Source organism: Ochotona princeps, chromosome 17 (genome assembly GCF_030435755.1).
Source record: "Ochotona princeps isolate mOchPri1 chromosome 17, mOchPri1.hap1, whole genome shotgun sequence".
In the NCBI taxonomy this organism is placed as follows: Eukaryota; Metazoa; Chordata; class Mammalia; order Lagomorpha; family Ochotonidae; genus Ochotona; species Ochotona princeps.
Window position 1 is genome coordinate 53869504 of NC_080848.1, and position 26582 is coordinate 53896085.

At 60.4% G+C, this 26582-nt stretch overlaps 4 protein-coding genes across 9 annotated transcripts; 2 read left to right on the forward strand and 2 right to left on the reverse strand.

Annotated features, from left to right (window-relative positions):
- Window positions 1-10: 10 nt before the first annotated feature.
- LOC105942345 (uncharacterized) lies at window positions 11-3099 on the reverse strand. Its single transcript, XM_058676413.1, has 9 exons — window positions 2650-3099; window positions 2358-2462; window positions 2169-2237; window positions 1849-1937; window positions 1545-1754; window positions 869-1024; window positions 638-775; window positions 258-407; window positions 11-133 (listed from the first exon to the last, which is right to left on the reverse strand). Exons 1-9 carry the CDS (start codon window positions 3060-3062, stop codon window positions 90-92), a joined length of 1374 nt encoding a protein of 457 aa, XP_058532396.1. The 5' UTR covers window positions 3063-3099; the 3' UTR covers window positions 11-89.
- Window positions 3100-3711: 612 nt separating this feature from the next.
- Window positions 3712-14773, forward strand: NEURL4 (neuralized E3 ubiquitin protein ligase 4). 2 transcript variants are annotated; one of them, XM_004594912.2, is made up of 29 exons: window positions 3712-4158; window positions 4757-5177; window positions 5379-5444; window positions 5567-5865; window positions 5988-6099; window positions 6189-6277; window positions 6699-6771; window positions 6892-7156; window positions 7373-7554; window positions 7804-7889; window positions 8011-8173; window positions 8370-8568; window positions 8648-8724; window positions 8827-8905; window positions 9178-9347; window positions 9449-9580; window positions 9934-10079; window positions 10158-10382; window positions 10465-10563; window positions 10657-10818; window positions 11004-11168; window positions 11538-11696; window positions 11993-12172; window positions 12258-12345; window positions 12443-12550; window positions 12672-12816; window positions 12977-13089; window positions 13160-13325; window positions 14118-14773. In XM_004594912.2, exons 1-29 carry the CDS (start codon window positions 3874-3876, stop codon window positions 14320-14322), a joined length of 4659 nt encoding a protein of 1552 aa, XP_004594969.2. In that variant the 5' UTR covers window positions 3712-3873; the 3' UTR covers window positions 14323-14773. The 2 variants fall into 2 exon arrangements, with proteins under 2 accessions (XP_004594969.2, XP_058531640.1); XM_058675657.1 differs by having other exon boundaries at window positions 3713-4158; window positions 9178-9353.
- A 378-nt stretch (window positions 14774-15151) lies between these two features.
- GPS2 (G protein pathway suppressor 2) lies at window positions 15152-17393 on the forward strand. 2 transcript variants are annotated; one of them, XM_058675430.1, is made up of 10 exons: window positions 15152-15302; window positions 15536-15645; window positions 15731-15843; window positions 15920-15999; window positions 16078-16160; window positions 16303-16456; window positions 16550-16639; window positions 16724-16803; window positions 16890-16985; window positions 17110-17393. In XM_058675430.1, the coding sequence occupies exons 1-10, from the start codon at window positions 15209-15211 to the stop codon at window positions 17374-17376; spliced, it is 1167 nt and encodes a 388-aa protein (XP_058531413.1). In that variant the 5' UTR covers window positions 15152-15208; the 3' UTR covers window positions 17377-17393. The 2 variants fall into 2 exon arrangements, with proteins under 2 accessions (XP_058531413.1, XP_004594870.1); XM_004594813.2 differs by having other exon boundaries at window positions 17106-17272.
- Window positions 17394-17483: 90 nt separating this feature from the next.
- Window positions 17484-21793, reverse strand: EIF5A (eukaryotic translation initiation factor 5A). 4 transcript variants are annotated; one of them, XM_004594812.3, is made up of 6 exons: window positions 21589-21793; window positions 19707-19892; window positions 18661-18765; window positions 18389-18520; window positions 18225-18297; window positions 17484-18112 (listed from the first exon to the last, which is right to left on the reverse strand). In XM_004594812.3, exons 2-5 carry the CDS (start codon window positions 19869-19871, stop codon window positions 18235-18237), a joined length of 465 nt encoding a protein of 154 aa, XP_004594869.1. In that variant the 5' UTR covers window positions 19872-19892; window positions 21589-21793; the 3' UTR covers window positions 17484-18112; window positions 18225-18234. The 4 variants fall into 4 exon arrangements, with proteins under 4 accessions (XP_004594869.1, XP_058531417.1, XP_058531416.1 ...); XM_058675434.1 differs by lacking the exon at window positions 21589-21793 and adding an exon at window positions 21223-21375; XM_058675433.1 differs by lacking the exon at window positions 21589-21793 and adding an exon at window positions 20829-21000.
- Between the last annotated feature and the right edge of the window lie 4789 nt (window positions 21794-26582).

A 26582-nucleotide genomic window follows, 5' to 3' on the forward strand; every position in this document is an offset into this window, starting at 1 on the left:
GCACTCCAACTCCTGCTCTGCTCTTTATTATCTACCCTGGGCTGGGGTGGGATGAGGGGGCGCACCCCACCCCCAGACGCTTTCCGCCGTCAGATCTCTTCCTTCTGGGTCCAAGGAACCTGTACGGTTTCATCTGGAAAGAGAAGAGGCAGGGTTGGGAGCTTACCTGCAGCAGGCAGACTCTCTAGGACCCAGCCGCTCTGCCTCTCTGTTTCCTTGGCCAGTACAGGCACCCCTTTGCCTCTGCCTGGGCTTACATTTATGCCTTCTGTGGCTGGAGGGGTCCAGGTGGCTTCCACGTTCCTTCTTGGAGCTCCCCGGGCTTTGAGGGCTCAGCTCCTGGGCCCCAGGCCACTGCACCCAGTCTAGTACCTGTGACCTTCTCTCTTGGGATGATGTGGTGATTCCTGGAGTGGGGTGGGTACAGGAGCACACAGAAGTTGAGGTGAAGGTTGGAGTCTGCAAAGGAGGCCCAGCAGGAGAGGGTCCCCACCCCTTCCGGGCCTCTGTGAATACTGTGGGTCTTAGCCTCTGGGATGCTTAGGGATGCTCTTATTACCTGTTATTGTAGGATTGGGGATGGGGGACTGGGCGACAGGAGTGTGTCACCTGGGAGATGGTGGCCTGCTGTCCTCACCTGGCTGTGAAGATATCACCATCATGGTCAGGGAATCCTCGGTGGGCTGGCGCTCACTTAAGGAACTGCTTGTGGAATCCAGCAGGCGGACCTCAGTGCTTAGGGGGCTCTCCCTCCGCCAGGTCATGCCTGTTGAGCCTGGAAGCATTACCAGATGTGGGGTAGGGTCTCCAGTGGGGGTGCTGGCTCCTATCCCTCCCACACCCAACATGGATCCATCCCGGTGCTCACTGTCCTGCCGCTCGTCTTCCATGTCAAGCTCTGGATGGAAGTCAGATCTCAAGTATCTTCTTTGGGTGAAATACTCCTTGCGTCTTGGACCCATCCCCTGCTCCACAGTCACAGGACCCGAAGCTGGGACCGACCGATTTCCACAGGTAGAGTAGCCTGAGCAATTACCAAAGCAGCCTGAGCCTTGTGGTCAACAGGTACTCTCTGTCTCCCAGCAGCAACCCTGTCCCCTGGAGTGTCCCTGTCCCCTAGGTGGCACCCCTGTCCTCTGGGTGTCCCTGCGCCCCAGGAGCACCCCTGTCCCCGGTGCGTCCCTGTCCCCCCAGGGGCATCCCTGCCCTCCCAATGTCCACTGCAGAGGGCAGAAATCCTCGCCCCACTTACTCCTCTGATCCCTCCCTTCAGTAGGCCCTCTATCTCCACCCACCCAACCCCAGCCTTCTTGGTCTTCCAGTTCCCCAGCAGTTCACCATTTCTGGGGGGGCATCCTGAGCGAGGACCCTACTCCTCTGTCCCCTTGGAGCCAGCCACCTGCCAGCATTTCCTCACCAGCAGGCAGCAAGGTTTTGGGCCGATTGCCCCCAGAGCAGACAGACTATAGTAGAAAAGTGAGGTGCAGGCCATGGGCCCTGTGCCCTTGAGTCCCTGGAGATCGTCCTTTGTGGCTCCTGCTCACCTTTGACCCCAATGCTGGCTTGCTCTGCTGCCCCTCTTCTCTGCAAAGGTAGGGGCTCTGGGCTCAGCGTCACCTGATGTCCACTGCTGCTGACATTGGCACTGGGCCCCTGGCCGGCCATGTTGTCCTCCAAGGGCAGGTTTTTCTGAGGCTTTAAAGCCTTGCCTTCACTGTAGTGCATCTTGCGTTGCTGGGCAAAGTCCTTGGAGTCTGTGGGTCCGTGTGGGTGCATGGCTGTCCCAGCAGGCTCCAACAGCAGACTCCCTGTGCCTTCCCTCCCACCCAGTCCCAGTCCTTGTCTTACATGGCTTGGAGACATCAGCAGCAGGCCCTGGGCTCCTGTTATCACCATACTGGAGGACCTTGGGGAGCAAATTGTCCATTGTTGCAAACCTGAAGAGGAAGGAGAGTAGCTGGGGGCACCAAAAGCAGAGAATAATTTCGGTGTGTGTGTTGAGGGGATGGTGCTGGCTGATTGTCCACCACTATCACCACCTCATCGGTGCTGGCCAGGCCCAACAAGAATAGCAGCACCTTCCCAAATCTGGGGGATCAACAAGTACAAATTTCCCCCAAACAGAGCCAAGTTCTGAGTTCAGCAGTGATCTTGGGCAGGACTCTCACCTCTGCTCCAGCATATCAGCGGTCACCTTGGGGGAGGACCCCGCAGCCAGGTTCTCATCGCTGTCTTCCCTGCAGCAGAGGGGGAAGCAGCACTGAGAGGGAGGCACCAGGCGGTCGCCAGCTGGAGGCTCCCCACACCCCAACCCCACCAGAGAGAGTGACCTGAGGGGACCGGGCTGCGCTCAGCACCTGCGATAGGGAGTGCTGGGCTCATCCACCTTCATGAAGCCATAGTCCTTGTCAGCAGGGTGGTAGGTGGCCCGGATGTTCATTTCATCCCAGTGCTGGGCCTTTCTGAGGGGATGGGCACAGAAAAAGAAGAAGAGACTTTCTAGAAGTGGCCTTCCTTCAGAGCGTTCTCACACCGCAGGGCAGATGGGGTCAGACCCAGCCATAGGCAGCACTAACACAGCCGGGATGTGTGCGGCACCTCATCTCCTACTCATGGTGGGTGGGCAGGGGAGGGCGGGCTATTTCTTACTTCTCTGAACTGGGAGATCTCATCAAGTAGGGGCTGACTTTTAGGATGCCCCGGTGTTGGTCCACATTCAAGTCTTCAGAGTGCAAGCAAGTCGATCCCGATAACGAACTGCATTCTGAACTGTGCACCGCGGGGTTCCCGGGCCCCGGGCAGGATGCACTAGTTCCAGGTTGGGGGACGGGATACCCCGCCACACAGAAGGCACACTTGCGGCCAGGCACCTTCCCAGGGTGCTGACCGGCCCCAGCACTGAGGCCCCCTCCCCCCGTCAAGGGCCGCCTTGACTCGGGACTGTACACGACAAAGGTCCCGGGGGGCTGAGGGTGCTGAGAGCCAGCCTCGACTGTTCTGGCCCTGACGGTCCTGCCCGGAGACTCCCCGCCGAAGCGGACGGCAGCCCCGAGCTTCTCCATGGCCCCACCAGGGGGCCACTGCCTGACGCCCCGCCCCGCCCCGCGCGTCTCCCGGCCCTAGGCCCCGCCCAGTGGGCGGGGAGTGCGCGGGCCCCGCCCCCGTGCCCCACGGCCGCGGTGGGGGCGGGGTCAGGGCCATGTTGCGGGCAGCCTCAGGCGGGGTACCCGCCGCTCACCATTTCCCTTTTTGTCCAACCCAAAGGCTTTCTTTGTCTCTGTCCCTTGTTCCCGCCCTTCTCCATCACCGCCCTCATCCGAATCAGCCAATCAAAGGCTTGCAAGCCTGGCCGGGGGAGGAGCTAGGAGTCTGGATTGTGACGTCACAGTCCGCCACCAGCGCCAGGACCGGAGGGGCTCCCAGCGCCTCGCCGGAAATAACGCTACGGTCAACGTCCCTCCCCTGCCGTAAAGCAGGATGTCCGAGGTGTGGCCTCCCTCAGGGGGCGGGGCCGGCAGTGCTGTTGTCGCAAAGCCCCTGGGTCGTAAAGAGGCCTATGGCCCCTCACTGTCGTAAAAGCGCCCTCCCCGAGTCCTCCCTCCGTTCCGAGCAGCTCAGTCATCACGCCTTGCCGTAAAGCAGCCCCTCTCTCCACCCCCGCCCCGCGCCGACCCCGTTGTCCTTTCTGTTCCCCCCACCCCATGCCCGCCGTGCTGTCGCCAGTTCCCTTAGCCCGAGGTGCTTCACTGCCCGGCTGTGCCGTAAAGCATTCCTGGCCCCAGCCCCGGGCCGTATTCCCTCAGGGTGTCTGTCTCCCGCGGTTGCCACGGTGCCGCCAAGCGCGGCTGTCGCGCGGCCCCGGTGTCAGCGGCGATGGCGGCGGGGTCGGGTGGGAGCGGGGGCTCCGGGGGCGGCCCCGGGCCGGGGCCGGGCGGGGGTGGGGGCCCCGGCGGGAGCGGCCCGGGGCCGGGGTCCGGCGGGGCGGGTCTGGGCAGCGGCGGAGAGCTGCACCCGCGCACGGGGCGCCTGGTGAGCCTGTCGGCCTGTGGGCGAATAGCGCGGCGACAGCAGCCGGGCCAGGAGTTTAACCACGGGCTGGTGTTGAGCCGAGAACCCCTGCGCGATGGCCGCGTCTTCACCGTCCGCATCGACCGCAAGGTGCGGGGCTGGGCGGGGGGCGTGTGGAGCGGGTGGAAGGGCGGGACTGGGCAGCCCTGCGTTGCTGGGTCCCGAGAGGGAAACCAGAGACTTGCCCGGGGTGGTGGGCAGGAGCGTCCCGGATGAAAGGCGCCGGGGGCTGGGTGCCCTGCTGAAGAGAAGCAGAGGAGCGGCGTGGGGTGGGGAGAGGCTTTCCTGCAGGTGGAGGATGCAGATTTGGGCTGGGGAGGGAGCGAAGGGCCGAGGGGTAGCCAGCAAGGCGTCACGGGAGGGGTGTGTGTGAGGCCAGGCCTTTGGGTTTGGGAGGAGAGTGGTTCGGGGCGGAGCTGGAACTTTGACAGGTCAGAGGGAAGCCAGTGAAAAGGAGCAGTGACAGGTGTGGGAGGACAGGGCTCCTGGGGAAGCTGGAGGAGGCAGGATGCTGGGTGGGGCGTGGGGAAAGGGACGACGGTGCTGCAGTTCATCCCGGGGCAGAGTCCAGGAAATCGGTGGTGGGCTTGAGTGTCTGGGTTAGCTTCAGTGTCAGTGGCTCATGGGGATGTGGGGACTCGGTGATGGCTGGCCCTGAGCCTCTCTCCACCACCCCTGTCATGTACAGGTCAACTCCTGGAGCGGCTCCATTGAGATTGGGGTGACAGCGCTGGACCCCAGTGTCCTGGACTTTCCAAGCAGCGCCACGGGACTAAAGGGGGGCTCATGGGTGGTGTCGGGCTGCTCGGTGCTGAGGGACGGACGCTCAGTGCTGGAGGAGTACGGCCAGGACCTGGACCAGCTTGGCGAGGGGGACCGCGTGGGCGTGGAGCGCACATCCGCTGGGGAACTGCGGCTCTGGGTGAATGGCCGGGACTGTGGCGTGGCCGCCACGGGCCTGCCTGCCCGGGTCTGGGCTGTCGTGGACCTCTATGGCAAGTGCACCCAGATCACTGTGCTGCCCCCGGAGCCAGGCTTCTGTCCCCCAGTGCCCCCGCCCACCCCTCCACTCGAGCCATCGGCTGAACAGGGGACTTCCGGGGAAGAAGGTGAGGACCTAGCCAGGGCTAAAGCAGAAGGATGGGGCTGTGGAGACAGGGTGGAAGGGAGGTCCCCAGCAGTGACAGGACAAGTGGGGTGTGGGCAGGGCCAGTCCCAGTCCCTAAGTCTGTTGACAGGGCTAGCAGGTGCTGTGGGCCCTGGAGCAGGAATTGAATGCTCATTCCCCTCCCATCCTACCTGGTCCCCAGCCTTCATGGTATCTCCAGCACAGGCCCGGCCGGAGACGTTTCCTAACAGCCTTGACTCGCACAATGGTGAGGGAGTTGGGGGGAGTCCTGGGAAGGGGAGCGGGCAGCAAGGTGGAGCATGGAGGGGCCCCTGAAGAGGTCCAGGGCCAGGAGGGCAGCAGCCCTGAGGGTGCGTCCTGCTGCCGCAGATTTGGCCAGCATGGAGCTGTCGGAGGTGGTGAGTAACACCATCCTGTCTGCCTACGATGGGGGGCTCCTGAACGTGAGCCTGAGCTCCCCGCCGGCCGGGGATGGGCCGGCAGCCAGCGCTGCTGCCACCTCACCTGTGCTCACCTCCAACGACGCCCTGCTCTTCCACGAGAAATGTGGCACCCTCATCAAACTCAGCAACAACAACAAGACGGCAGAGCGGCGGCGGCCCCTGGATGAGTTCAACAATGGTGTCGTCATGACCAACCGTCCACTGCGGGACAATGAAATGTTTGAGGTGTGTGCCTGTAGGGTGCCTAGCTTTCTTGGAAGTACTGATCGGGGTGCTGGGAAGCCTGGAAGGGGGCCCTCCTGTGTTTATGTTCCCTGATCTCCCTTTTACCCGTCTCATGGCCCCAGATCCGCATCGACAAGCTTGTGGACAAGTGGTCAGGATCCATCGAGATCGGGGTGACCACGCACAATCCCAACAGTCTGGAGTACCCAGCCACCATGACCAACCTCCAGTCAGGTAGCAGCCCTGGGCAGGGTTGCAGGCGCAGGCCTGGGCTTCCCTGAGGGTAGCCTGTGTTGTAACCAGGGTGGCACTACCTTCCCCAGGCACCATCATGATGAGCGGCTGTGGGATCCTGACCAATGGCAAGGGCACACGGCGCGAGTACTGTGAGTTCAGCCTGGATGAGCTGCAGGTGAGAGCGCAGAACCTCCAGCACTCTCCAAGGCACACAGGCATTCCACATCCCTGGCCAGCCACCTGGCAAGGGGCTCCTCGGGCCCAGAGCCATTGCCTTTCTGTTCTGCCAGAGGACGTCCTAGCAACCTCTAATATGAGCCATCCCGAATGCTTTCTGGATGCAGACTTGTAGGAGTTGGCCCCTGTATGTGGTTTCACTCCATGTCCGACTCGAATGGAATGTTCAGGACTTGCAGGAGTGTTCATGGCCACATGTGGCGGACAGGGCGCCAGAACCTGTCCTCCAGGGGGATCTGACACCAGCACAGACGTCTTTGGCAGCTGCCGTCCTGTGCAGTGGGTGGTGCCAAGCCCAGCCCCGCTCTGGGCCCTGATGGGTTCAGTTCCAGACTCAGCTGCTGTTCTGCTCCAAGCAGGAGGGTGACCACATCGGCCTCACAAGAAAGTCCAACTCTGCCCTGCACTTCTTCATCAATGGCATTGACCAGGGTGAGGGGCTGCTCCCATGGGCACTGTGGCCAGGGCTTTCCATGAGAGAGGGAGCCTGGGGTCGGGGACCCCACGACTGATTCTCCCTGCCGTCCCAACCCTCATTCTTCACCACCACAGGTGTGGCCACCCCCCTAACACCCCCAGTGGTGTACGGGGTGGTGGACTTGTACGGGATGGCAGTGAAGGTGACCATCGTCCACAATAACAACCACAGCGACCGTCTGCGCCGCAACAATGCCATCCTGCGGGCACTGTCCCCTGAGGGCGCCCTCCGGCGAGCTGCCCCTGCAACCCAGGCGGAACCCGAGCGCCTGCTCTTCCACCCCAACTGCGGACAGAAGGCCGCCATCACCCACGAGGGACGCACGGCCCTGAGACCCCAGTATGGCCCACGGGGTGGGGAGAAACCTGCAGAAGGGGCTGTGATGGGCTGGGTGGGCCGGGAGCCGGGTGGGGGCAGGAGCAGGGGTGGGTGAGAAGCAGGAGGCAGAGGGAGTCAGCTCTGGGGAGTCTTGGATGGAAAAGGGGATCGGGAGCTTTCAGCTGGTCAGCCAGGGCTTGGGTGTTGGGATCCGACTGTCCATGTGCTCCCGCTCAGTGCCACTGATGACTTTAACCACGGCGTGGTGCTGAGCAGCCGAGCCCTGCGGGACGGGGAGGTGTTCCAGGTACGCATTGACAAGATGGTGGACAAGTGGGCTGGCTCCATCGAGATCGGCGTCACCACACACAACCCTGCCTACCTCCAGTTACCCTCCACCATGACCAACCTGCGCTCTGGTGAGCTGCCCCAAGAGGGCAGGGCTAGGATGGGGTCTCCCAGCTCTCATTGTCTCCCAGATGTCTGGGCAGTGCCGGATGGGCAGGACTGAGCTGTTGCTGCTGCCCGGGGAAGACAGCTGCTGTTGGGAGAAAGGCAGAGGGGGCTTTGAGCGTGGAGCGTTCACAGAGGGGCTGCCAGGCAAGGGAAAGGGGGTCTTCCTTTCCTCTCATATCCTCTGCCACGCCTTGTCCCCACCCCCACCCCAGGGACCTGGATGATGACTGGCAACGGCGTGATGCACAATGGGACAACTATCCTGGACGAGTACGGGCACAACCTGGACCGCCTCAAGGTGGGGAAGTGAAGGTCCCGGCCAGGCACGGCAGTGAGGGAGGTGGCCGGGGGTGCTGATGCAGGACCAAGCCAGGCAGGAGCTCTGCCTGACTCCTCACTCCAGCCCCCCTTTTTCCAAGGCAGGGGACACGGTGGGCGTGGTGCGGCGTGAGGACGGGACCCTCCACTTCTTTGTCAACGGGATGACGCAAGGCCCCGCTGCCTGGAACGTGCCTCCTGGGGTCTATGCCGTCGTTGATCTCTATGGCCAGGCGGCCCAAGCCACCATCGTGGATGACGTGGGTGAGGGCCGGGGCAGGGGGCCCAGGCGGCCCAAGCCACCATCGTGGATGACGTGGGTGAGGGCCGGGGCCGGGGGCCCAGGCGGCCCAAGCCACCATCATGGATGACGTGGATGAGGGCCGGGGCAAGGGGCCCAGGCGACCCAGGCGGCCTCAGAGACGCCTGGCGGTCTGATGGGTGGCATCTGCTCTTGCAGAGGTGCCTCCAGTATCTGAGCCCCTCCCGGAGGGGAACAACCAGGTGTCTCCAGGCTCCCCATCCTCCGGGGCTGGGGGCTCTGACCTGCGCTTTCACCAGCTGCACGGCAGTAATGCGGTCATCACCAACGGGGGCCGCACTGCGCTCCGCCACAACTGCCGCAGCGAGTTCAATGATGCCATCGTCATTTCCAACCGGTCAGTCCCCAAACTCTGCTTCCCCATAGCCCAGCTTCCACCTCCCCGGGGCCTCTCTGACGGCCACGCTCCCTGGCAGGGCCCTGCGGGATGGAGAGCTCTTTGAGATTGTGATTCAGAAGATGGTGGACCGCTGGTCAGGCTCCATCGAGGCTGGTGAGGGATGCGTGTGTGTGTATGTGTGCACACGCATGCATGTATGTGTGTGCTGGGGGTTGTTGAGGGGCCTGAACGTCACAGTTCTGATCTGCTCCCCAGGAGTGACTGCTATCCGACCAGAAGACCTGGAGTTCCCCAACACCATGACTGACATCGACTATGACACGTGGATGCTGAGGTTGGACTTCCTGCTGCTGAGTGGGTGGGACTCTGGCTGGTGGTGGTCTCGGCAGGGGCAGGGCCAGGGGAGTTTAGTAATATGAGCCCTGCTGGGGCTCAGCCCTTCCTCCTGCTAGGATGGATTCTGCTTTTCCCTGGGGGGCACCCTAGGATGGGGCTTGAGGCCCAGGCCCAGTTCCCTCGGTCAGGTTCTGACAAGCAGAGACTGAGCAGGGGGCCCAGTGTGGGTGTGAAGGTAGGAGGCTGACCATGCCCCTGCTGCCCCCACAGCGGCACTGCCATCATGCAGGACGGTAACACGATGCGCAACAATTACGGCTGCGACCTGGACGCACTGGGCACAGGCGCGCGCATTGGCATGATGCGCACGGCCAAGGGCGACCTGCACTACTTCATCAACGGCCAGGACCAGGGTGCCGCCTGCTCAGGCTTGCCTCCGGGTAAAGGTGACTACTCTGTGACTTTGGGCCTGTGCCCTCAGGCTGCTCACCCCAACCCTTGGGGTCTGAACTCTCCCTTTTCTGCTTCCTTCGCCGTGTAGAGGTGTATGCCGTTGTGGACCTGTACGGCCAGTGTGTCCAAGTGTCCATCACCAACGCCACCGGCCCTGTGGACAACAGCCTGACGACCAGCAACACAGCCACCGAGAAGTCATTCCCCCTGCACTCCCCAGGTGCAACAGCGGGCAGGGAGGCAGGGCAGCTCGGCTTTCCTGTACTGAATTTGGAGGTTACTGTTGAAATGGTGGCCGCAGGCTACCCCGGGGAGGGCCAGCGCCTGCTGGGAAGCTGTCAAGATGCAGGGAATTTATGCTTGCTACACACAGAGCCTGGTGGCATCCCTGCCACCAAAGAGCCCTGACCCAGAACCTGGGCATGCCCAATGTGGACATGAGTGGTGGAGAGGTGTCAGGGTTCCAAGAAGAAAGGCAGCAGGGACCCTCGTGTCCCCTTCCTGCGTCATCGAAAGACTTTGTTCCATGCCTTGCGTGAAACCTGCCCCCTCTCTGGGGCTGTTTCTCTACAGTGGCCGGTGTGGCTCACCGATTCCATAGTACCTGCGGCAAAAATGTCACCCTGGAAGAGGATGGGACGAGGGCAGTGCGTGCGGCTGGCTATGCCCACGGCCTCGTCTTCAGCACCAAGGAGCTCAGGACTGAGGAAGTCTTTGAGGTGGGCTGTGCAGGTGGGCTGGAGAGAGGATTAGGGTGCAGCCTGGCAGGGCCAGCTGATGGCTTTCCCCTCTTACAGGTCAAAGTGGAAGAGCTGGACGAGAAGTGGGCAGGGTCCCTCCGACTGGGGCTGACCACACTCGCCCCGGGGGAAATGGGGTCTGGAGCAGGTGGTGGCCCAGGACTGCCTCCTTCCTTGCCAGAGCTCCGGACAAAAACCACCTGGATGGTATCCAGCTGCGAAGTGAGGCGTGACGGGCAACTGCAGAGGATGAACTATGGACGGAACCTGGAGAGGCTGGGGGTGAGGCAGCCACCAGCCCCGGGAAGTGTGAGGGCTCAGGCATGGTGGGCTGAGCACCAACCCTGTGTGCTGTTGCTCCTAGGTGGGCAGCCGGGTGGGCATTCGCCGGGGGGCTGACGACACAATGCACATCCTGGTGGATGGAGAAGATCTGGGACCCGCAGCCACTGGTATTGCCAAGGTAGACCAGAGGACATTGTGAGTCCTGGGAGTGGGTTCTCGAGTTGGGAACTGCCCGTTGACTTCTGCCTTTCTGGGTCCTGTGTGCCCCCAGAACGTGTGGGCTGTGTTGGACCTTTACGGGCCAGTACGCTGCGTCTCCATCGTCAGTTCCACCCGGCTGGAGGAGCCAGAAAGCACCCAGACTCCTTCCCCTAGCTTGGACACTGGCAGTGAGGGCGAGGAGGAGGATGAGGGCGAGGAGCGAGGCTCTGGAGTAAGAGGCTGTGAGGGGGCCTGCTGGGTGTGCGGCTGGGCTGCGGGCAGGCCGACAGGTGCCTGGCCTTTGGGGGCTCCTCTGGCGGCCCGGCAGAGGCCAGTGCCAGAGCACTGAGTGGACCCCACGTTGGGTTGGGCATGACCTTAGCAGCCCATGCAGTCTAGCCTCTTCCTTCACACTAGGGCCAGGATCAAGTGGATGTTGTGCCCACAGCACTCGAGTTCCTGGAGAACCATGGCAAGAACATCCTCCTATCCAATGGGAATCGGACAGCCACACGTGTGGCCAGCTACAATCAGGGCATCGTCGTCATCAGCCAGCCCCTCGTTCCCCAGCTTCTGGTCCAGGTGGGTCTGGCTCCTTTTGGCCTCGGGTAGCCTGGTACCCAGCCTGCTCCCCAGGGAAGAGCAGAAGTGGCAGGCAAGGCCTTTGGACAGGGTGCCAGGGCTTTCCACATCCACAGTGGGGGCTGTACGTCCACCTGGGAACCAGGGGCTCTGCTGATGGGCCATTCTGCCTCGTTCCTGCAAGGTGGCCAGGGTGAGCAGGCAACAAGCCGTGCAGAGGCAGCAGCAGGACCCCATGTGAAGGGCCAAGCCAACTACCCAGTGCACGGCTTCGGGTGCCTGTAGCAGCCAGGGCTGCTCCTTGGGCCTTGCCTGGATGGAAGGCCATTGGCCCAGGAAACAGGGGTGTAAGCCAGTCCCTTTTCCTAGGTGCGGATAGACTTCCTGAACAGGCAGTGGACATCTTCTCTTGTCCTGGGTGTCATCACCTGCCCCCCTGAGCGACTCAACTTCCCTGCGTCTGCCTGCGCCTTCAAACGGGCCGCCTGGCTGCTGCGCGGTCGTGGCGTCTTCCACAATGGGCTCAAGGTGATGAGGGGCTGGAGAGAGGAGAGCAGGCCAGGTGGCTGAGCAGGAAGGGCAGGTCTTGGAGGCAGCACTGTGGGGCCAAAGGAACTGGGCAAGGGGTGTGTTTCCAGGTCTCTTCCTGTGTCTTGCTGTGGAGAACAGGATATTGGAGAAAGAGAAGGTGGGAGCAGCACTCCAGCAGCTGGGAGGGCTGGAAGCAGGGCCCAGGGACTGCAGCCCAGGTCGCACAGGGTTGGCCAGCTGGATGCTGGTAGCTGGAGTCTGATCTCTGGAAGACAGTATGTCTCTCCTCCCAGATCTGTGAGAAGTTTGGGCCCAACCTGGACACATGTCCTGAAGGCACCATCCTGGGCCTGCGGCTGGACAGCTCTGGAGGGCTGCACCTACATGTCAATGGGGTGGACCACGGTGTGGCGGTGCCAGATGTGCCCCAGCCTTGTCATGCGCTGGTGGACCTTTACGGGCAGTGTGAGCAGGCAAGTGCCTGGGAGTCTGGACCATCGTTGGCAAGGGGTTTGCCAGGCTGACAGAACCTCGGTTGACTGCCCTTACTCCCTACAGGTGACAATCGTCAGCCCAGAGCCAGGGGTTGCCAGTGGGAAAAGTGCTGGCACCCAAGGGGACATGGAGAAAGCCGACATGGTCGATGGTGCGCAAACTGGAAAGGGCCAGGACCCTCTGCTCCTCACCCCACCCCTCCCGCAGCCCCAGCTCCTATGACCTCTGCCCCCTCTCTGTTCCCTCAGGGATCAAGGAGAGTGTGTGCTGGGGTCCCCCACCCACTGCGAACCCCCTAAAGAGCTGCGAGTACCACGCCCTTTGTTCCCGCTTCCAAGAGCTGCTGCTGCTTCCCGGTGAGTCCCTGCCCGCGGGACTTGGTGCATGCCCAGAGCCTGGCCAGGGCAATGGCCGGAGCCTGGAGAACGGCTGGAGGGCGGATGCCCCAGCACCCAGCCTGCCACTCCCTCCCCACAGAGGACTATTTCATGCCTCCACCCAAGCGTAGCCTGTGCTACTGTGAGTCCTGCCGGAAGCTTCGAGGAGACGAGGCCCACAGGCGCAGAGGGGAGCCCCCAAGGGAGTATGCCCTGCCCTTGGGCTGGTGCAGGTTCAACCTCAGGTACACAGGGGGCCAGTGCCATGTAGTTTCCCTTTGGGACTGCCCGCACTCCCAGAGTCGCAAGAGGGTACATGGAGTAAGTTCTAGAACTTCCCGTCCTGTGGATGACCTTGTACAGCCTTGACCTTTGTCCTGTCTGCTGGATCTGTCCACCCCACAGGGTGAATCCCCGCCTGGAGGCCGGAACACTAACCAAGAAGTGGCACATGGCGTACCATGGGAGCAGTGTGGCAGCTGTGCGGAGGGTGCTGGACCGTGGGGAGCTGGGAGCAGGTACCGTAGGGTGGGCAAAGACAGGGAGTCCTACACATGTGGGTCCACCCTGACCCAGGTCTCCACGTAGGCGCCGCCTCCATCCTGAGCTGCCGGCCCTTGAAGGGGGAGCCCGGAGGAGGGTTTGAAGAGCCTGGTGAGAACTGCGCGCCACCCCGGGAGGAGCAGCCGCCCCCAGTGTTGCTGTCCCCATCCCTTCAGTATGCTGGGGCCGAGACCCTGGCCTCCAAAGTGCAGTGAGTATGCAGAGTGAGGACAGACAGGTTCAGGGGACCCAGATGGAACATGTTCCAGGGCCTCCAGAATCGCCCATCTTGCCTGCCCCTTTTCCCGTCTGAACGTTGCTCAGTCTCCACCCAGTCGTTTCTTCATTCATGGATGAGACAGGTACCACGTAGCATCCTTGGTGAACCCTGAAGGAGCTTGAGTTTTGTGGACCCTGTCTTCTCTCTAGAATGTTTCTACCCACGGACTCTCCAGTGGCTTGGAAGGAGATGTGTAAATACCATGGAAGCAAACAGAAGAGGCAGTGGGTTGGAGTGGGCACATTGGCAAGGATGGTCAGCAGCTGGGCACCTGGTCTAGTAGTTCCCACTCCGCGTGTCCCACATCAGAGCCTGCGTTCCATGTGGTTCCTTTCAGGCTCTGGCTTCTGACTCCAGCTTCCTGCTAACCCAGTGACTGGATTCCTTCCCCTCCCCATATGGTACAGGTCTCACACCTGCTGGGACTCCCCTCGGCTCCCAGCCTCAGGCCTGACCCAGCCGCAGCTGTTGTAGGCATTTGGGGCAGGAACCAGCCAGTGGGAATCCTGTCTGCCTTGGCTGGCGTGCGCAGCCTGGCACATAGGGTGGTAAGGGGAGAGAGAGGTGAGCACAGGCTTGGCCGTGGATGGGACGGATTTGGCCCGGCTGCCTGGGGAGGAAGCCCCATTCAGGTAGAGAGGCTGTGGGAGTCCTGTGAACAGCAAAGCCAACGTTCCTCTACCAGGGCCACCCTCACTCCCCTTTATGCTCCTTGCCCCACAGATTCCGGGACCCCAAATCTCAAAGGACACACCAGGCTCAGGTGGCCTTCCAGGTGTGTGTGCGCCCTGGCTCCTACACCCCAGGCCCCGCGTCTGCAGCTCTCCGGGACCCGCCGGACCCCCACTTGGGCACAGCCGAGCTGGAGTGGGTCACTAAGGAGAAGGGGGCCATCCTCCTCTACGCCCTGCTGGTACGGGTGGAGTGAGGGGCCACGCGCAGCCGCCACAAGCACAGACGGGGCTCGGCCCACCGGCGGACTCAGCGGCCACAGCCTCCACCTCATTCCAGCGACTCCCGGCATGCACGGTGCTCAGTGTTGGCAGGTGCGCAGGAGCCGCAGTGTAGACGGGTTCAGAGCGGCGGTGGAGTCCAGCTCGGGGCCCGGGTCCGGGAGCTCCTGTTCATGCACTGATCCGGGGAACACGTCTCCCTGTTCACTCCCCTCTCCCGTATCACTTAATTTATTTCCGTTTTTGTTTCTAGTTACTGTGAATCCCGGGGGTCTCCCCACCTCCTTCTCCCCCGTGTCCACACGATGCTGCTTTTCCGGGGGCCAGCGGGTGGGCGTGGGCCGGGCGGGCGCGAGGCCGACGGGGCCCGGTGTACAGTTGTTACCGACTGATTTCTAAAGAGCCAACAATAAACGCCCTCTCCTAGCCCCGCCTCGGCCTCTGTGTCCCCCGCCGCCGAGGTTTGGGCGTCGCGGGCACCCGTCCCAGAGCACTTCCGCCTTCCCCTCGCCCGGAAGAATTCGGCGCGGCCGCCGGATGTGACGCGGGGCGCGGGCGAAGGCGCACCCGGAGCCGCGGAGGAAGCGCCGCGAAGGCGGGTCGGGAGGGGCCGGCGCCCGGGGCTGCGGGGCCGGGGCGGGAGCGGCGCCCGGGGCGGAGGGGCGGAGGGGCCGGGGCCCGGGGCCCCTGGTGCCGCCGAGCGGGCGGGCGGGCGGGCGGCTGCGGCCCGGCCTCTGGGGGCGCGGGGCTCCCGCCGCACGTGACCGGGCGACGGTCCGGCTGAGCGCCCGGCATCCCCGCAGGCCCCCGTCCCGAGGCCGGCAGTGTCTGTACCGCGGGCCGAGCCTTTCCACCGGCACCATGCCGGCGCTCTTGGAGCGCCCCAAGCTCTCGAACGCCATGGCCAGGGCGCTGCACCGGCACATCATGATGGAGCGGGAGCGCAAGCGCCAGGGTGAGCCGGGCCGGGGGCTGGCTGGCGCCCGAGGCCGGGCTGGGGTGCGGTGCCGTGTTCGGGGTTCCGAGGCCCGGTCCTGGCTTCCGGGAAGCACCTTGGAGAGCACCTGCCTCTGCCAGGCCGTTGGGGCGAGGGGCCGGGGTTCCCAGTTCACCTTCCCCCGCTAGCGCTTGACATATCCCCACCACCCCGGGTGCCCCCTCTGCGCCCTTTCTTCCTGACTTCTCCAGAGGAAGAGGAGGTGGACAAGATGATGGAACAGAAGATGAAGGAGGAGCAGGAGAGAAGGAAGAAGAAGGAGATGGAAGAGAGGATGTCCCTGGAGGAGACCAAGGAACAGGTAGGCAGTCTCCACGCGCTCCGCCACGCCTCCCCCCTCGGCCTTGCCTGCCCGCGCCCTCATCTTCCTCGCCTGCTCTTCCCAGATCCTGAAGCTGCAGGAGAAGCTGCTGGCCCTGCAGGAGGAGAAGCACCAGCTCTTCCTCCAGCTCAAGAAAGTCTTACATGAGGAGGAGAAGCGGAGGCGGAAGGAGCAGAGGTGGGATGGGGGACCAGGTGGAGATGTGACCAGGCGGGGGTGCGCTTGTTCCTGACCTTGACCTTTTCCCTGTCAGTGACCTGACCACTCTGACCTCGGCCGCGTACCAGCAGAGCCTGACGGTGCACACAGGAGCACACCTTCTCAGCATGCAGGGTGAGGGCTAAGGGAGCACCTGCCGCAGCCCCTCCTGCCCCCAGGCTGCAGCCTCCTAAAGCCAGTCTTCCCTTCTAGGGAGTCCTGGAGGACACAGCCGCCCGGGCACGCTGATGGCAGCTGACAGAGCCAAACAGATGTTTGGACCGCAAGTGCTGACTGTGAGTGGAGCATGGTTGGCTGTCTGGGCTGTTTTCCTGCTACACAGCCCTGGCTCCGGCGGACGTTGAGCGGGCACCATGGGGTCCCCAAGCCCAAGTGTCTGCCTTCAAGGGGTTTACCAGTTCTCGCTCTCTTCTGCAGACCCGGCACTATGTGGGCTCAGCAGCTGCGTTTGCAGGAACCGCAGAGCACGGGCAGTTCCAGGGCAGTCCTGGTGGTGCCTATGGGACTGCTCAGCCCCCACCCCATTACGGACCCACCCAGCCAGCCTACAGTCCTGGTCAGCAGCTCCGAAGTGAGTTCTGGGATGAGGGCAGGTGTCCTGCAAGCCAAGAGGGGCTGTTGGGTGGGGGTTAGTTCTAATGGCTGTGACCCCTGCCTTTCCCAGCACCATCAGCGTTCCCTGCAGTGCAGTACCTGTCTCAGCCACAGCCACAGCCCTATGCGGTACACGGCCACTTCCAGCCCACCCAGTCAGGTGACCACAGCAGCCCTCTGAGGTGTGTCACTCCAGCCTCCCTTCCCACTCGCTTCACTCCGGTCTCCCATCTCCCCCTCATAGGGTTCCTACAGCCTGCCAGTGCCCTGTCCTTGCAGAAGCAGATGGAACATGCCAACCAGCCAACCAGCTTCTCTGACTCGGTGAGTATACAGCCCTGGGAGACCAAGACCATGCCAAGAGGAACCCCCCACCCCCCGCTAACTTCAGGCCTGATTCTGTTCCCCAGTCCTCCCTGCGCCCAATGCACCCCCAGGCTCTGCACCCAGCTCCTGGACTCCTTGCCTCCCCCCAGCTCCCAGTGCAGATGCAACCAGCAGGCAAGGTAAGGACAGCCACAAGGCCCAATGGCTATCCCGTAACCCTCCTGTCTTCCTCTGGTGGCCCACTGGTGTGCAAAGGAGGCCATGCACCCTAATGAAGCCCTCCTTGTCACTACCACCAGTCAGGCTTTGCAGCTACCAGCCAACCTGGCCCTCGGCTGCCCTTCATCCAGCACAGCCAGAACCCACGATTCTACCACAAGTGACCACCAGATAACATCTTCAACCCCACTCGGTGTGAGGGTCCCCCTTGTGTGTCCTAGGCCAATAAAATCCACCTGCCACTGGGCCTCTCTGCTGCTACTGTCTGTTGCCTCCCACCCAGTGTGGAGTATGTCAAGGTTACTTGTTGGGGGAGGGGTGGTTAGCAGGTCCACAGCAAAGTCCAAGTGAAGATGGCTTATGATGAACCCAGTGGCAGAGCTCAGTTTATTTCTGCTGTCCTGTTCACCCTCTAGTCAGCCAGCCATTCAAGTCAAGTAATCAGCTGAGTTGGGTGCTTCATATTAAACTTGTAGTTTTATTCAGGTTTGATTTTTAACAAATGTGTCGGGGAAGAGCCCGCAGGGAAAGGGTGAAGCCCATGGGGGCAGGGCCTCCCAGATGCCCGACAAGGGGGCAGGTCCCCTCCCCTTCCTTCCCCCGTTTTAAGGGCTTGGGGAGAGACCCAGGCAAGGGAGGGGACTGGCCCCCAGTCTGGTGGGGAGGTACTTGGGGTGGGTGCTATGAGGAGCAGACCAGACTAGGGCTGAGAAGGGGAAGGGCACTGGGACCATTTGCCAGAATCCACAGCTTTCCGATTCCAGATTGAATTAAAAAAAAAAAAAAAAAAAAAAAAAACAACTAGACCACGAGCAGCACCTACCTCCTCTCCCCCACCAGGGCTGTAGTGTGAGGGGAGAGGAGGCAGGCAGCTTCACCAAGGCCACTGCTCACTAGCTCTTGGCCAAGGGAGCTAGGTGAAGGGCAGGGGCTCCCCGACAGATTGAAGGGGTAGGGGAAACCAAAATAAAACATCAAATAAATTGTGTAGGAGTCCAGCCAAGGACCAGGCCAGAGTGGGGCCAGGCTGGGGGAGGGGCCTCTGCAGGCTGAGGATCACATCGCTGCTGCCACCGCTGCCACCACCCTGAGGAGAAAGAACTGTGTGAGATGGGAGAGCCTCACCAGGGGAGAGGGTGGAAAGCAATCCCCCCCCCCCCTCCGCAAGTCAGCAACCCTGAGGAGGCCTGCTCGCTCACCTGGAGCCAGTTATTTTGCCATGGCCTTGATTGCTACAGCTGCCTCCTCTGTCATGGCTGACAGCACTGTGATCTGGGGGGGGACAGAGGCTGGTCAGAAGTCTGCTCACGGAAGCTGCCTGAGCAGCGTGCGGAGCACATGTGGCAGAGCAGGGGCACCGTACCAGGATCTCTTCTCCACAGTCGTACTTCTGCTCAATCTCCTTCCCAAGGTCTCCCTCAGGCAGACGGAGGTCCTCTCGCACCTCCCCGCTGTCCTGGAGCAGCGATAGGTACCCGTCCTGGATGCCAATCAGCTGAGGGCAGACAGGCAAAGAAGGTAGGTGGAAATTACTGGGTCTGACGGACCCACTGAACACCCAGTGCCTCCCTACCCACTCAGTCTGCATCTCACCCCCCAACCCTCCCCCCCATCCCTGCCAGAGCACGTGCATACCTGGAAGTCATTCCTTTTGATGTTGGGCACATCCATGTTATGAGTTGACGGGCAGATATCTTCGTATTTCTTCCCAGTAAAGATGTCGATACCAACCAGGTGGACCTGTGTGTGCGCATCAGAGGAAAAGCTCAACTTGTCCCTAGCTTCTGAGACTGCGTTGTTAGGGCAAAGGTTGGGGGGGGGGGGGTGAGATTCAGCCCATCAACTCAGGAAACAGCCTAGACTCTAAAACCCACCTAAGGCTAAAGACGACCCCTCCCAAAGTGGGGCACACAGCCCCATGGCTGATCAGAAGTCAGTCACCTTGAGTTCTGAGTTACTAAAAAGCATGAAACAAGATCCTGAGTGTAAAGAAGTGCAAATAACCCAATTGCAAGCCTAAAAAAGGAGCTTCTGAACCCTTACTAAAGGAGATGGAAACAAAGAAAGTGAAGCAAAAATAAACTAAGAAATAAAGAAACTGGAGGAGCACAGCAGACCATCTAGATATTAGGGGATAACCCAGGATGATCAAGGCACCAAGTCAAAAATGGAAAAACGGCACAAGGCAATAAGGACGAGAGAGTCCCCAAGGATGCAGCCGCTGAACTTACGAGAAAGAAGGGTCAGTCGGAAGGGGAAGCATTAGCAAGGGGACTCAGCACACAGCCAGGACCAGGGAAGCCAGAGTGGGCCAGGCCAGCAGAGTTCCAAAAGGGACAAAGGAACAGGGACCAGGCAGCAAAGCCCCTTCTTCTCAGCAGCTCTGCCTTCTGCCTAAAGCTGGGCAGGAACAGGGCAGGTGGTGACAGCACCACCTATAAAAGCTTAGAGATGAGAAAGTAAAAGCCAGGAGTATGGAAGGGGCTGCCAACAGCATGAAGGAATGTGAGAGACTGGCGGGAGCTTAGGGACAAAAGCAACGAAGAGGTGGCCAACAGAGCTGCCAAGCACTGAACAAACAGGAAGAAGGTCGAGGGCAAGGACATACTGCAGCTGGCTGCCCAGAGCCCCCTGGCACAGGGAGGAGGGATGGGGGAAGGCAGAAGAGGCAAAAGTCTAACCTTGGCATGGCCATGCTTGCCAGTCTTGGAAGTAGACATCTCGACGATCTTACATGGCCGGCCTTTGAGCACCACAAAACCATTCTTACGTAATGCTGAGCACTGCATCGGGAAGGTGGCTGAGGCCCCTGCATCTCCTGTCTCGAAGTCCAAATCATCTGCCATTTTAAGAGGCTTCGATTCCAACTAGAGCCAGGAAGAGAAGGAGGACATCGGTAAGGATGTGTTTACCACCACTCTGGACACTTTGCTATGTTCCTCTCCTATGCTTTCACGACTCACCTAAATAAAACCAAAGTTCTTGTGCTAACTGCCAGCGGCTGTGCCCACAAGAGGGAATAGTGACCCATCCCTGCAGAGGAGAGCTGAAGTAGCGGTAGAACAAAGCAAGGCTCCTGGCGGCCAGGACACCCCATCAACAGGAAGGGCCACTTCCTGGGCCCCGGAGGCCTCAGGTGTCACTTGCTGCTGGAACGACCAGCCCTCCCTCCCACCCGCGGCCAAGGCTATAATTAGGTGAGCAGCCAGGAGCCGGCTGAGGGCGGGGCTAACGGGGGGCGGAGATCCAAGACCGAGGCCCCACCCGGCTCTGGTGCACCCCCACCCCAGTCCCTACACGCGCCCGTCACTAGCGCAGGAAGCCACAGGCCTCTGGGGGGGATTCCCGTCTGCGTGCACTCGCAGATGCCGTCAGCGGGGACAGAGGAAACTTGTCCCCTGCCCCACACTCGGATCTCGGGCCCCGAAGGGGAGCCTGGGGCCCTCCCACTTCTCCCAGGATGCCTCGGCCCGTCGTCTTTTCAGGCCAGGACAGTGCCGTCAGTACCAAGTGGGGGGAGTGAGGGTGGCGAGAGGCAATAAAATGAAAGTAAAAAAGCGGGGAGCAGTGAGGAGCGGAGATCACACTAGACCGGGCCACTTAAGGGCGCTGAAACCCAGGATCTCCCACGCCAGAGCCAGCGGGGACCACAGCCACAAGGTGCAGGCGCACACGCCGCGAGCAACACCCGGCCCGGCCGTGCAGGCACCAGCGGCACAGGCCGGCCCGAGCTGGGATCCCGTCCAACTGCCCTCGCCCTGCCCCGCTCCTCCGGCCTCCCAGCTCCACAGAGCGCCGCTTACACCTGGCCGGCCGCCTAGCTGCCGGGAGGGCTGGGGCAGGAGGCTCACGGGGCTGCGGGCCGCTAACATATGCCCGCAGTGCGCCCGCAGCGCCGGCCGCGGCCCGGGCTCCGCCAGCTCCTCGGAACTCCAGGCCCACTCCCTCCCCACCATGTGGCCGCCCGGGGCTTCCGGTGGCCGGGACCGGGGGGAGGGGGTCCCCGCGCTGCCATGAGGCCCCGGCCCACGTTGGGCCTCGCGGCCCCCGACCCCGAGGGCAGCCTGCCGAGGGGGCACTTCCGGCGCCGCGGCCGCCCCTGCTCAAAGGCTGCGCCGGCCGGAGCCACGCCGCTCCCCTCCCCCCGCGGCCGCCGGGCCCCTCCGCACGCCCGCACCGGATAGCCCCCTCCCCCACCTCACGTGGCCGCGCGGCGCCCGGTCCTCAACGGCCCAGGTCCGCCCGTCGCGGCGGGCCGATCCGGCTGGACCCCCGGCCCTCGCCCCGGCGCGGCCGCCTGCGGCCTCTCCCGCGTGGCGGCCTCGCGGCTCGCCGTCCCCCGCCCTGCGTCGCTCCAACGTCACCGGGCCGGCCCCAACCGTCAGCCCGCGCGCCAACCGGGGCGCGTGCCCGCGCCTCCCCGCACCTCGCGCCGCTCCCCGGCGGAACCCGGGCGGCGGAGCGCCGCTCCCCTCGGCCCCCTCCCCGACCCCCGCGCGGTTCCATCATCTCCTCCCGAGCGCCGCCCAGGGTTCCGCGCAGGCGCGCCCTGCCCGCCCTCACCTCGCGCGAACGCACTGACTCAACCCGGTCCGCTCGCCGCGAGCCCAACCGCTGCCTCCGAGCCCGCTGCTGCCGCCGCCGCCTCTACCGCCGCCGCCGCTGCTGCACACGGGTCTTAGTACGCAGGCGCCGACTCCCCACTGACCAACCAAGCAGCCCTGTGACAGCCGCGCAAGCGTGCTATCCAGCTCCTCCGCCCTCCACCCCCGCACTGCGCAAGCGCACAGACCCTCCCCGATCTCCACCCTCTCTCCCACCTACCCATCCCGTGACGCGCAGACGTGACCCCGCCCCTCGCAAGGCCTGGGCTCTTCCTACCGGTCGGAAACGCGCAGGCGCACCGGTTTTTCATGCTCGCCCACCTCCTCTTCCCTCCCCTTGACAGGCCACTCGCCCCCTACCGGACGGCCCCTGCGCCTGCGCAGAACGGCGCTCTGCGCTCCACACCCTCCGAAGGAAACGCCTCGGTCTCAGGACGCATGCGTCCTGCGACTCCTAGACGCCCCTTCCACCTCAGACGTCGCCTGGACGCCTGGCGTTGAAAAGACCACGCCACCACCGCGCCGCGGGGCTGGCGCAGGGCGCATGCGTCCTCGGGAACGCCCCGCCGCGGCTTTCACTGGGCTGGAGCGACTCCCACGTTTCCGAAAACTGGCCCTGCGGGGTGGCCCCCTTGTCTAGAAATGTCTCCCCGCAGCTGCAGACATGCGCGAGAGGTCCCTTTCGGCTGGGCTCTCCCGCCTCGGCGGCCCTTCCCGCAGCTCGAGCCTCTGCCCTGCCATAGAGTTGGCGCACGCGGAGACAGAGCGGCCTTGTGCCCGCCACCATCTTGTACAAGTGCCGGGCCGCAGTGATCTCCGTGGCTGCCTTAGCGGCCGCTCTGTTCTTGAATCCCAGCTGAAAAAGACGTCCAATGCTGTGTTTTCCGCCACTGAGCACTGCAGTTGCTTAAAACACTGTTGACAAGCTCCTTAGGAAACTGTGGTCTCTACAAACTCTCGGGGCCAAGGCTTCTGAGACTTTGCTGTCTTGTCCCTCCAGTCTCTAAGTTCCCAGTACCACTTCACGACCACGTTATTGAGTTCCGGTAAATGAGGCAGATAAAACCACGGTTTAGAACCCCAAACCGTGGGTCTAGTTCTTGTGTATCTTTTGAAAAGTTGCTTCACTTGCTTTGCCTTAATTTCATTCCCATAGTTCTTTCCAGGACCAAGAAAGCATCCTGACACAACTGTAACGTAAAGGCTCATGTCACTGCTTGGTGTAGTGTATCATGCTGTCACCTCCTGCTCCTCCCATTCCATTTTCTGAGCCTCTTCTTTCCTTTGTTGTCAACAACAACGAAACTTTAAAAACATACCAAGGGGCCCAGCACAATAGCTGAAATCCTAGTTCTGCAAGCGCCAGGATCCCACATCAGCACCAGTTCCAGTGTGATGTTCCACTTCCCATCCAGCTCCCTGCTTGTCGCCTGGGAAAGCAGTGGAGGACCTCGGCCCAAAGCCTTGGGACCCTGCACCCGCATGGGAGACCAAGAAGAAGCTCCTGGTTCCTGGCTTGGGATCAGCTCAGCTCTACCCCACGTAGCCATTTGGGGAATTAACCAGCAGATGGAAGATCTTCCCCTTCTCTGGCCCGGCACCGTGGCCCAACAGCTAAAGTCCTTGCCTTAAATGCGCTAGGATCCCATATGGGCACCGTTTCTAATCCTGGCTGCCCCACTTCACATCCAGCACCCTGCTTGTAGCCTGGGAAAGCAGTCAAAGCCTTGGGACCCTGCACCTGCGTGGGAGACCTGGAGGAAGTTCCTGGCTCCTGGCTCTGGATCGGCGCAGCACCGGCCGTTGTGGCTGCTTGGGGAGTGAATCGGTGGACGGAAGATCTTCTCTCTGTCTCTCCTGCTCTGTATATCTGACTTTGCTCTCTCTGTGAATCTGTCTTTGAAATATAAATAAGTTTTTATAAAAGGAATTTCTTAAAATCGACATGATGGTTGCCCAACTCTTTAGAAATTATGCCCTGTGGAATTGTAAACTTAGTGACTATGCCATGTACATTCTCTTCATGTTTCGTTCATCGTCTTTGAGAGTACACACCGTGCCTGAAGAGCCTGAAGAGGCCCTGAGCACCTGCACCGACTGAGCCAGGGCTGAAGCAGCAGCTCTGTGACAGCAGAGCAAGTTCGAGAGGCCACACTGGCCAAGAGCTTCGCTCCTGCCTGCAACTGCAGATCATCCTGGTGGAAGACCAGGGGGCAAAACATCACCTAGTACCAGAGTGATGAGATGGGCAACACACAGCGAGGGTCTCTCTGTTTCTAGGCTTACCCATTTCTTACTTGAAAGAGAAAGAGAGACGTATCTTCCATCTACTGGTTTGCTCCCCAAATGAGCACAATGGTCAGAGCTGAGTCAGTCCAAAGTTGGGATCCAGGAGCTTCTTCTGGGTCTCCTACATGGGCACAGAGGCTCGAGTCCTTGGGTCATCCTAGCAATTCTTCCTCCGCTGTCTTCCTGGGCCATTAGCAGAGAACTGGATAGGAAGTGGAACAGCAGGGATTTGAACAGGTCCTCATACAAGATGCCAACACCACAAGCAGAGGATTAGCTTGCTATGCTACTGTGCAGGCCTCAGGAGGAATCTTCCTGGCATTGCATATACTAGGTCCCAATACTTGAGAAAAGTCTCAACTGTAAACCCCAATATTGTGTTTTTCCAGCTCAACTCAGATCTCTGGAGAAGCCTGACTTTTTTTTTTTCTTTCCATTTGTATTTTTGTCATTAGAGTTGAAAGGCAGAGAGACTTCCCATCTGCTGGTTCATTGCCCAGATGCCCACAACAGCCAGAGTTGGGCCAAGCGGGAGCCAAGAGCCTGGAACAGACTTTGAATCTCCCACAAATATAAATAAATAAATAAATAAATATTTAAAAAAAGAAAAAAGAAAACAAACTAAAAAAAAAAAAAAAAAAAGAATCTCACCCATGGGTGGCATGGACCCAGATGTTCGGAGCGCTCACTCCTGCCTCCCAGGCACACATTAACAGGAAGCTAGGACTGGAAGCAGAGCTGTGATGCAATCCAGCTGATATGGAGTGCGGCCAATATGGGTTCTTGTTTGTGAAAAGGCAGATTTACAGAGAGGAGATACACAGAGAACGATCTTCTATCTACTAGTTTACCCTCCCCAAGCAGCTGCAATGACCAGAACTGAGCCGATCCGAAGCTAGGAGCCAGGAGCTTCCAGGTCTCCTACACAGGTACAGGGTCCCAAGGCTTTGGGCCGTCCTCGACTGCTTTCCCAGGCCACAAGCAGGGAGCTGGATGGGAAGTGGAGCAGCTGGGATACAAGCTGGGCCCTAGTGGTGCTAAAGAGAGGATTAGAAACTTGAGCCATCATGTTGGGCCCACAGTAGTATTTTAAGTGCTATGCCATATGCACATTCCAGGGAGGCCTTTGTTGACCTGGCAGATTGAGTCAGTTTCTCAGTTATTTGCTCTCATAGCAAACACTGTACTATTTTTCCCAACTGTTGATATTAATTTCTTTGAGCAACTATTTTATTAATGCCTGGTCTTCACCATTAGAATGAATCCATCTGTTTTGCTCACTATCATGTCCCTAGAACCGTGCCTAGCAAATACATGGTACACTATGAATGTCAATGTAGGGTTGAGTGCATATGCAACTGCTCTAGATTAACCAGACTCACAACAGACAAAGATATGACAAACAGCTGGTAATGTCAAATCATTTGTAAGTGGATGGAAACCACCAAGGGCAATGGTTGGCTGGCCTATTTTCCCTTCTTTCTGTCAGATAATATGAAGAGAAAGAGGAGTCCACAGATATATCCTCACCTTACAAGCTCCAGCATCCCATATGGGTGCTGCTTCATGTCCTGGCTGCTCCACTTCCCATCCAGCTCCCTGCTTGTGGCCTGGGAAAGCAGTCCAGGACGGCCCAAAGCCTTGGGACCCTGCACCCGCGTGCAAGACCCAGAAGAAGCTTCTGGCTCCTGGCTCCTGGCTCAGCTCCAGCCATTGCAGCCGCTTGGGGAGTGAAACATCGGAGGGAAGATCTTCCTCTCTGTCTCTCCTCTTCTCCGTATGTCTGACTTTGCAATAGAAATAAACAAATCTTTAGGTTTTCCTTTCTTCCTCTTGCCACTATGGTCTTTTCACTGTTGAAACTCCCTCCTATCACTTGGACAGGAGCTACTTTCCTCCTTTCTTCAAATAAATCTTGCTTTGGAAAAGAAAATCTAAAAAAAAAAACCAGATTTATTTTGGAAAGGCACTTTAACAGAGAAAAGGTAGACAGAGAGAAGGACATCTTCCATCTGCTGGCTCACTCCCCAAACGGCCACAACAGCTAAAGCTGAGCCAGGAGCCAGGAGCCAGGAGCCAGGAGCCAGGAGCCTGCATTCAGGGACCCAAACACTTGAGCCGTCCTCTACTGCTTTCCCAGGCCATTAGCAGGGAGCTGGATGGCAAGTGGAGCAGTCAGGACATGAACTGGTGCCCATGTGGGATGCTAGCCTTGAAGGTGGAGGATTAGCCTGTCAGGTCACAAAGTCGGCCCCTTGGCCTATTTTTCCAACAGGTATTTTAAGCATTCTTCTTGTTCAGGTGGAAGTTTCTCACTCAGGAACGGATTCACACACAACTTAACCCGATCCTCACTTGTCCTATTGATGTTCACGGTCCATCTGCCTTCCTGTGGTGACTTGCACTTGATGAGTATAGAATACAGACACTCTTGAACACAGTCCAGCAACCCTTCAGGAGCTTCTCACCAGCTTTCCAGGAGGTGCATGTGTGGGCAAGTTTAATGGATTTCACTCACAACTTCCTCCTGTCTCCCGACAGGGCACCATTCACAGGACAGCCAGATTCACCAGAGAAAGTGTTTTCCCGGTTCAGTCTACTTTTACTTTGGTGGCTTTTTTTGTTTAAGATTTGCTTTCTTAAAAAAAGATTTACTTATTGGGC

What these genes read in the sequence shown, in the direction of transcription:
- LOC105942345 (XM_058676413.1), bottom strand. Translation starts at nt 3,062, where the DNA reads ATGGAGAAGCTCGGGGCTGCCGTCCGCTTCGGCGGGGAGTCTCCGGGC. An exon ending in TGCTGATGTCTCCAAGCCAT is followed by an intron (nt 1,755 to 1,848) that starts GTAAGACAAGGA and finishes ACGGACCCACAG; the next exon opens with ACTCCAAGGACTTTGCCCAG. An exon ending in CAGCCACAGAAGGCATAAAT is followed by an intron (nt 134 to 257) that starts GTAAGCCCAGGC and finishes TTCTCTTTCCAG; the next exon opens with ATGAAACCGTACAGGTTCCT.
- NEURL4 (XM_058675657.1), top strand. Translation starts at nt 3,874, where the DNA reads ATGGCGGCGGGGTCGGGTGGGAGCGGGGGCTCCGGGGGCGGCCCCGGG. An exon ending in ACAACCTGGACCGCCTCAAG is followed by an intron (nt 7,890 to 8,010) that starts GTGGGGAAGTGA and finishes CCTTTTTCCAAG; the next exon opens with GCAGGGGACACGGTGGGCGT. An exon ending in ATTCCCCCTGCACTCCCCAG is followed by an intron (nt 9,581 to 9,933) that starts GTGCAACAGCGG and finishes GTTTCTCTACAG; the next exon opens with TGGCCGGTGTGGCTCACCGA.
- EIF5A (XM_058675433.1), bottom strand. Translation starts at nt 20,981, where the DNA reads ATGGTGGGGAGGGAGTGGGCCTGGAGTTCCGAGGAGCTGGCGGAGCCC. An exon ending in AGCTAGGCGGCCGGCCAGGT is followed by an intron (nt 19,893 to 20,828) that starts GTAAGCGGCGCT and finishes TCCTGGCTCTAG; the next exon opens with TTGGAATCGAAGCCTCTTAA. An exon ending in ACTGTGGAGAAGAGATCCTG is followed by an intron (nt 18,298 to 18,388) that starts GTACGGTGCCCC and finishes GTCCCCCCCCAG; the next exon opens with ATCACAGTGCTGTCAGCCAT.
- GPS2 (XM_058675430.1), top strand. Translation starts at nt 15,209, where the DNA reads ATGCCGGCGCTCTTGGAGCGCCCCAAGCTCTCGAACGCCATGGCCAGG. An exon ending in GCGGGAGCGCAAGCGCCAGG is followed by an intron (nt 15,303 to 15,535) that starts GTGAGCCGGGCC and finishes TGACTTCTCCAG; the next exon opens with AGGAAGAGGAGGTGGACAAG. An exon ending in TTGGACCGCAAGTGCTGACT is followed by an intron (nt 16,161 to 16,302) that starts GTGAGTGGAGCA and finishes TCTCTTCTGCAG; the next exon opens with ACCCGGCACTATGTGGGCTC.